The sequence below is a fragment of the Populus euphratica genome, unplaced genomic scaffold (genome assembly GCF_000495115.2).
Source record: "Populus euphratica unplaced genomic scaffold, PopEup_1.0 scaffold212.1, whole genome shotgun sequence".
NCBI lineage: Eukaryota > Viridiplantae > Streptophyta > Magnoliopsida > Malpighiales > Salicaceae > Populus > Populus euphratica.
Window position 1 is genome coordinate 457,504 of NW_011499976.1, and position 9,373 is coordinate 466,876.

Here is a 9,373-nt window from a genome sequence, read left to right on the forward strand (position 1 = left end):
ACGACGCTGAAACTTCTATCCACCCAGACCTGCCATGGGAGAATAAGCTGTTCGAATTTACATCAAACATATCACTGCAATAATTAGTTTCTTTTCAGCCATTAAAGAGTACCAAAGCGCAACAACCTCAACCTTTCGTTGCCTCGGATTATCTCTTCTTTTTTCTTTTTCTTTTTTCAAAAGGTTGAAAGAGTTGTTCGAGGGTACATAACAGGACAAAATAAATAAAGACAAGGACTTCCAATAAGGATTGAACGCATACTAAATATAGCAGGACTCCATGTTGGAAATGCACTCTTAGAATTGTGATGCATGCAAGGACGTTTTCCAGAGCAGAGGGTGGGAGGCAGCTCATGTTCCAAATGCTTATCTCAAGGCACCAGTCATACCATAGTTAACTAGGTTACATATTGTCTTTCAGCCTATATGCCAATCACATGATGAGCACGATATTGGATCTTCTAATGGGAATGAGGTTTTCAAGTACTAAAAAATAAGGAAAAAGAAGAATGAAAAAGGAATTCAGATATGACCAGGAACAACCTGCAAAAGCAAAATCAAGAATACACCATATTCTGTCAACATGACACCGAATACAGCATAAATGTAAAATAAAGAAACAGTACAAACCAACAGGAACTGAAACGTCCTGTGAATCTAACAAAATTGACAGGAAAACCACCAAAATGAGATGCCTCAAATTGGTCAAAGATTAAAGGCCATACTGGATCTCTTGGGATCTTGAGAATGATTCCGATAGGCAGTGAGGACTACAATATCGACCAAACAAACAACACCAAGCCAATTCCCTTCACTCAAATCAAAAACGACTTCAAGACCACCATAAACAAAAACCTGCAATCCTTGGCATATTTCTCAGTGAAATATGAGATAAAAGATTATTTACCAATAACCATAATATAGAAACACAGTTCGCCATTCTAAGTCTTTAAAAACTTGAAGTACAATGCAAACATCTACCTCGGTCATCATGTGAATAGTGCCACATGATGTGCAGCACAAATCTCAAAACCCAAAAACCAAGAAGGAAAAATATCTTAATAATTTCCATAACAGATCCACAAGCTAAACACCATATGAAAGCAAACAAAATCAATATCCAAATGCCATTCATTACCGTACAGAATATTGACAAATTTGAAATGAATGAATAGCAATTATCACAAGGACCCAATTCTCATAATCAAAACACATCGTACATGGCATAAGGAAATGCTGATATTGAAAGATGATAGATAATACAGATGGTAAGCATAGGACCCCAAGTGGGGAAGTGTCAGAAATACAAACCTAGATAATAATATACCCTTGCGCAAAAATCTCCATCAGGTTATTAAAATGAAATAAATTGACAATGGAATAACACATTCAATCAGAGAAACTAAAAACTTGAGTAACAAAATTTACTAATCATTCTGCTTCTTTATATACGAGTGAAAGAAATTAAGACAAGATAACAGCAAAACACATAGAAAAGGCCTCTGATTGAAGCAGTTCATTAATCCAACCTCCATTCATTCTCAGAATGGTTGGAAAAAGTTGATTTTGTGTCCAACAGTATAAATTGTTGATGCACCAAACAACAGTAGGGGCACCATTTTTTGATTGTATGGGCAACAAGACAGTCACAAAGTGTCTGCTTTCCATCAGTTAAAATATCTACATGGGAAAAGTGAACTGCAGCCACCCAGTACAAATTCAAGAAATGACTGCTTGAAGACCCCAGATGGATTCCTAAGTTGCAATTGGTACAGCGAAAGGGTGGGGGTCAGAGACTGAACAACATCAATTAAACCACTTACCACCCATTCTTGAGAGCACAAGTTGGATGACGTCTCTTGGAATTAGCTAGCACCCCATCCAAAAGATCTGAAATCAAAAAACACTTTAGAATGTATTTAAAGACCTCTGCTTAAGCAAAGCATTTAGTATATCTCTTGCTGTAAAGAATGTAATTGTAGTTTTTTTCCCAGAAAAAAAATGTAAACAGCAAAAGGACATGTAGCCTCGTAAGCCTCAAGGTGGGCAAAATGAGAGAAGCATACAGATATTGAAACCATGATAGAAACTTACAGGTGGATCAGGATTATTCATCATTACTGCCATGAGGATTACTTATAACCTTCCCAACCACCCTCCGGCTCTTTTCTCTTCAAGAGACTTCCAGTAGCCAAATGATACATCCTTGATTGCTCCTCTGCAAGGGCCTGTGAACCAGCAACAGAAAGTTGCCTTGATACAAGTGAAGATGTCTCATCTCTCCCTTCTGCATCTGGGCCTAGAGGCCCTGCGTTGAGGTCTAGACCCTGCCTTCCCCATTTCCTACTGCTCTCAGCTCCACCATTACTGTTACCATCTGGGAAGTTAACAACATAGGAAGGTCTTGGATAATGCGAAGGGATTGCAGTTGTAGGACCTAATACTTGAGATGGTGTTGCAGGAAAGCAAAGCCTCCCTCCAGAAGATGAATCCATGTATGCTGTTGAACCACCTGAAAATGTGGCTGGGGATAAAGGAAAATTTGTTCCAAAAGGAAAGACAGGATACTGAAAAGGCATAGATGGAAGCGACATTGCTGGGGAAGATGACAACACTGGCCCTCTATAGATATCAGAACTAAATGAGTTGCTGCCAGTAGGCGGAGCCAGCATCCTCTGAGGCCCACCAGGTGCAACTATTGAAAAGGGCTGTTCTCCTCTATCAGGTAAGATTGACTGAATTGTGACAGCTGGATAAGGATTCCCTTGAGGAAACCAAGAGGGGAAGCTTCCCATTTCTGTACTGTTTATCCTGTTTATCCGTGTACCAGAAACAGATGGTTGGGATGGCACATTGCTCCTGATGAGCTGGCTAAATGGTGATGGTTCAGCACTCATCTCTTCAGCAAGAGGCCCATCATTTAAATCAAAGTCTCTGCAAGCATTCACATCTCCATTAAGAACTCCAGATGATGGTTTGACATGATGAAGTTGAGCTTCCAGCCTACAGTCCATGCTTGTTAAGTGATTACCCATATCATTAGGCTCATCCACTCTATTCAAATCAAGGTCAAGTCCCCCAGAGCTACGAACTGATGCTGAAGCCATCGATGCATCCTGCACTCGAACATGATTATTCACAAGATCAGCTGCAGAAACAGCACCCTGAGAAGAGCTTCGAGTAGCCAAATCCTCAAGAATTCTTTCATCAGCCACATTTAAGTCAATATCCAAAGGCGGGCGACTGGGCTTGGAAGTAGTTGCGTCAGTTAGAAAAATACTAGCTGTACCTAATGAAATCTCCAAAGCTTTTCTAGGTTCAGCTGGCCGAAATGCACTTGTGGCCGCCGATCCCTTCCAACCAAGCTCCCCTCTATTCTTTAGTAAATCCTCTGGTGGAAGAAAGGGCCCTTTTGCGGCAGAAGCCACAGTAATTGAAGCAGGAAGACCATTGGACACAGAAGAAACTGGCAAATGCAAGGGGTTAATTAGTTGAGCGGAAGCAGAGCATCCAGGTGCTCTCAAGTTATTCAGCTCCTCATATTTCCCATCATCAGCATTGAAGCCTTCATTCAGATCAAATACAACTTTTGTTTCCTGATCCAACCCCCCAGTATCGGATAAAGAAGAAGCATCAGCAGATGTACATTCCTCTGTTTCATCACCTTCAGTGCCAGTCAACTTGGATCCCCTTGATCTCACTTCTTGTTCTGGTTTTTGACCGATTGCGGGTGATGACTCGTGAAGCGCTGAGCCGTCACCATGTTTCTCATTAACCTGCTCATCTTCTTGTCTGTCATCCACAAACTCACCTTTGTTATTGGTAACATCTGAGTCTGTATTACTTTCATGTTCACTATTTCTTTTTTCAGTTGTTTCGCCAGCTCTTTCAGCCTTAACCTCATCCATGTTTTCAGAGACCATATCCTTGCTGGATCCATAAGGCTGGAGCACTTCCCCATCAGATCTTTTTGTCAACTCTGGATGCATTTTGGTAGATGGTTTCTCCTCATCATTTTCATTCATATTTTTATTGTTCTCGCCATTAAGCTTGATGGACGGGTATGATGAAGATCTGTTATTAACTTCAGTCCCAACTTCCATTCTGGTAATATTGACCTTATCTTCTGTTGTGGTAGAGCTGTGCAACTTTTCTTTAGCTGCAGATACACCATCTGCATTCAACCTGCCAACCCCCTTATCATCCTGTGGTTCCTTCCCTCCATCATTCGATGTTTTCTCTACAGTGCTTGGAGAGGGCACAGCCACTGAAACAGATACTAACACTTCCTCTGATTTCAAATTGCTTTCTGGACATTCAGAAGTTTGCTGCACATCCATATTAGAAGAATTGAATTGTCCATTGAGCTGCCCTTTGAGTTTTTCTTGTGAAATCAAAATGGTTTTACCATCGAAGTTCTTAGCTAGTGAAGTACCAAGAACAATCACCCGCTTCTCATGTTCATCATTAACAACATCAACAAACTGCCCTCTGTCTTGAGCAGGGTCCTCACCTGGTGATGACTTTGGTCTCGCATCACTGCCAGCACAAGAGTTCTCAACAACAGGGGTATTTCTCCGAGGAGAATCAGTTGGCGAAACCGTATCAGAATTGGACATCTCCCCAGCAGCTACACTAGCAAGCAGGTTCATGCCAATATCATCCCCAACAGACATCGATGCATTAGCTTCAGAGTATTTTGCACAGCTTTCAATCAAAGCATTCATGGAGCTGAAAGATGCATCATGCAATTTCACCATTTTTTCTTCATTTGCAGATGACGAGGAAGTAGCTTTTGAGGCTTCAGCTAATTTTCTAGAATCATCACCAGTCCGACAGTGCTCTTCATCAGGAACAGTAGTAGGGGACCCATCTCCCTCATCAGAACCAGTCAACACCTCTTTGAAATCATTGCTTTGCCACGATTCAGTATTAACATCATAAGTAATGTTAGCTCGACAAGCATCATTCTTCTCCTTGAGGTTACGATCAAAATGGTCATGCTTCTCTGAAAGCACAGGAGAGGAAGCTCTGCTATTCATTACAGAAGGGTCTTCCAGTGACCCTCCACTGGCACTCTCTGCAGGACTGCGACCTCTGTTGGGGATCTTAACAATAACTTTATGACCATTCCCCTCAGCAACAGGAACATCCAGTGCCTTCTCACATGTCAAACTGGACTGTGACAATTTTTCTGAACCTAAATTTTTGTGCAAAGAAGAATTCCTGCTTGACCCAGTTTCCTTTTGGACACCAGACATAGCTTGTCCTGGAAAGCCATTGCCTGATTTACGATGCCGCAGAGAACCACCAACCATCTTATTCACCATCATTGAACCTGCAGTTGAGCTCCTTGCATCCTCCTTTCCAGAAACCCCCCCATTTTTGGCATGGTCACTAGAACAGGATTGACTATTGTTGTGGGACTGGCTAGAACTGCTGCTTTTCTCGTCCCTTGCTACCACTACAGATGGATCCGAGGCACCACTGGCACCAGTGTTTCGGGGATGTGCTTCTTTTGAATTATTACCTGCTGATCCAGGTGATGTTGTCGATCTTATAGGTCCTGGGGATGTTGATGCAGACCTGGCAACAGTTTCCCCCTGTACAACCTTGACTGAACCAGTTTTTGAAGCAGAGAGTTGCACAACTGTGCTCTTCATTGCAACCTCAGAGGATACACCAAGTTGCCTGTTCCCACCATGTGAAATTTCAGGAAGACGTGGTCTGGCAGTCCAGGAGACACCTTGGTTAGAGCCAGACTTTGTGTTAGCATCCATTTCAGCCTCAACACGTTTCTTCCATGTGTCAACCAAGCTCCATGCTTTCTTCTGTACTTCCAAGTTCTTATGGGTGCGCAGATTATTCACAGATTTGCCAATATTACACATTTGCAGAGCATGGAGATTTACAGGGAGCTTATCAAGTGCCCGAAGCAAAACTAACAGAAATTCCTCAGCAGATTTATCACCATCCTTGGGGCTACTGCCATCACCATTCTTCCCTTTATGGACCTCCTGCAGCCATTCATCAAACACGGGCAAGCCCCTAAGCTGCACAAACCGGTTTAGGCAATCAAACTTATCTGTGGCTGCTACCACACCAGCAAGAATTGACCGGCCAACCAAGTCTATTTTTTTCTCATTTCTCTCAGGCATCATTAGATGCACCAATTTCTCAACACCTTCAGAATCCACTAGTCCCCCTCTATCTGTAAATTTAGAAATCTCAGATTTCCACATGCTTTCTGGTCTACTGTGACCAGAATCCCCATCATCCATTTTTGAAAAACGTTCTCGTTTCACGGGCTCAGAGCCCTGATCTGCTCTCTCTCTTTTCTTTCCTTTACCTTGAGAAGGAAAGGATGAAACACTATTCTGCACACTATCTGAACCAGGTTTTAACTGGGATGTCGATGTTGGGCCATTCACTGGCTTTGGAGAGCGTCCACCAGCCTGCACTGGTGCTTGCATTTCTAAGCGTGTTTTATTCAATAGGCGATCTACTTCTTCTTGACGTTCCTGTGGGAAAAAAACAAAGAATTAACAATCAAACAGCATTAACAATTCAAAGAAAAGTTCAAGAAGTGCATCTATAACTCACATTAATATAATCCTGATCAGTTAGCCACCATAAACACTTGTTTGCAATGTCATAAGCTCGCCGGCACACAAATGAGCAAATTCCTGATGGAAGTTCAACACCTTTGGGAAGGAAGGCAACTTTACACGGATGGAGTAGGGATGCAGCAGGAATTTCATCCTTATGAAAGGAATAGAATATTTCGTTTGGCGCAGCTTCCAATAGGATGGCTTTGCCAAGTTTTACTTCAGAACGTCGATAGAGCCAATTCACACCTAACTTTAACTTGTTCTCTTTACTGGTAGTCAGCCAACGAATTATTCCAATGAACGGTGGAGAGTCCTGGGGTGGTTTGAACAAAGCACAGTCTCCAACACTGATCTTGCGTCCATCCTGATACGAGGACATACAAAGAGGGAGTTTTGTGAACAATTAGACAGTCTATATTGTAAAAAAAAAAAAAAAGTAATCAAAATTGCATCAACATTTCAATAAGAATAAAAAACATCCCACAAATACAGAGATGCCAAGCAAGTTTTGAAAACAGACCTTCTGAAAAACAATTGAAAAGAATATCATGACTTTGGTTATGCTTAGCATGCCTATCTTATTATTATACCGTCATGATCATCAATATTTAGAATTTTGCGGATTCAAGCCTAAATTAACAAACCATTCTCTCTCTCATTTTCAATAATTAAGCACAAGAAAATGAATCAATGAGGCCAACTAAATCATCGTTCAGAGAAAACTCTTATTAAAAAGCCTGAAAGAAACTATCAAGGTTGATAAACATTTAATTGAACACTAGTTTCAGCTTGTATAGATTTATGAATGAATGGATGAATAAAAATGAAAAAATAAATAACATTTCAAATGAAGAAAAACTGAAAATTTTGTTCCAAGTAATGGTGGGCTGTTAAAATGAGCAAAGTGTTTGTCTATCAACTTCAAGTAAGATATATGGAAATTATTGCATAACATCACAAGTTTGGGAAATACTAATTATTTGTCCAGATATATTCCAAACAACCTTACACATCTCTAGCCCAACCACATGTCATACACTATGATATTTGCTTCCAAGAAAGATGCCTCTACAAGAGCCACACAACCCCTTCCTAAACTATTTAGTTAATAAACTGGCCCCAAGGAAGCAATAGCATGATAGCATCCTGTGATTAAAAACTTAACTATCAATAGACACACAAGTAAAGACCCCATATCAAGAACTCCAAACCAAATCTTTCGTGATCAAACTTTTCTTTCAAGTACACACATAAACTTAATACCAAACCAAACCTTTAGCTAACCCATATTAAAATTGCATAACACCTGCATACACTATGAACTCATGTGACCAACTACATATCCATATTTAATTAAGCTATCATACTTGAATTGAGGTAAAACTCGTTTCAGACGGTGGTACATCTTTTCACAGTACATAAGAGCAGTGAGACAGAAATTAGAGCACAAAACAAGGGCATTAACTCCTCTAATGGGCATATTGGGGCATGCTTAAGCAATTTAATCAGTGAAAACATGAAATATAAAAAAAATTTGACCCTTCAACCCCCAAAAAATCTACAAATGTCTGTTTATACATTGATGTATCTTGGCTGAATCATGAACTCGTTAAAGAAATGTAACACCAATCCATGCATACAGGAGCCATTCACTCTTTACACTCAGTACAAATACCATTTTAAAGATGAAGCTAAATAGCTCAACAAATGCCAGCACATGCATCACCTTTTTCACTATAAACCAAATAAAAACCAGAACCTTTTTATAATTCATAAACCCAGGTAAAAAATTTGCCACCAACCCAATTTTTCCTTGAGCTGAAGAGAAGTCCTAAAAACACATAACAACAGAAAAATCCTTCAATTTTGACAGACCAATTTGGTCCCATACTTTCCAAAAACCCAACAATAACTCATCACCTCCCAAAATGCCACACAATCAGTGCCTAAGAATTGTAGCATCAGCACCAACAAACCCAATAAAAACCAGACGCATATCTCACCAGAGCACAGTCATAAAAATCTCAATTCCAACACCAATAAAAGAAAACATCATCGAAGGAATCGAAATCAAGCCCCTATCTCAAAAGCTCCTACATCAAACACACAACTTTCCTAATCCAGACGCTTATCCTAAATATCTATCAATTCAATCCAGATAACACATAATTACAACAAAATTTGATAAAACACCCCTCTCAATAACATAAATATACAACAAATCAATAAACCCTCTTATCCTGACCCACTAAACAAATCAAAACCCAAAATATTTACAAAAGAAAAAAAGACCGCGAAAATTAAAACATAAAAAAGAAAGAATTACCTTGAAAAAAGAATCAGAAACAACATCGTCACCAGCTACAACCGAATTACCACGCGAGGGACCTGTCCACATGTGCCGATGATCCCTTTTCCTCTCCTCACCTTCCCTTCCATGCAGCATAGCCTTGCATTTTCCCCTTCGAGTACCATCAATCCACCACTCTCCTTTCAAAAAACCACAAAACTCAGACTTTTTTCTTCACTCAATCAACCGATTCTGTATAGATCCGATAAGCCAAACCCTAGCTTCTTCGATTCACCATTTGCCAGTCGAAACCCTAATTCTTTTCCACGATCGAAAATAACAGCGATTTCTTCTATTAATCGATCCAATTATATCTCCGGATCCGTTAAATTAAGAGAGAAACTCGAGATTCGGTTTCGATATCGAGGATATATAGAGAGAAAATCGAGGAGAAAATACCCAAAAATAAAAA

At 40.2% G+C, this 9,373-nt stretch overlaps 1 protein-coding gene across 1 annotated transcript; it reads right to left on the bottom strand.

Annotated features, from left to right (window-relative positions):
* Nucleotides 1-1,324: 1,324 nt before the first annotated feature.
* On the bottom strand, nucleotides 1,325-9,373 carry LOC105139560 (uncharacterized). Its single transcript, XM_011046036.1, has 4 exons — nucleotides 8,938-9,373; nucleotides 6,604-6,975; nucleotides 2,095-6,521; nucleotides 1,325-1,890 (listed from the first exon to the last, which is right to left on the bottom strand). Exons 1-3 carry the CDS (start codon nucleotides 9,055-9,057, stop codon nucleotides 2,133-2,135), a joined length of 4,881 nt encoding a protein of 1,626 aa, XP_011044338.1. The 5' UTR covers nucleotides 9,058-9,373; the 3' UTR covers nucleotides 1,325-1,890; nucleotides 2,095-2,132.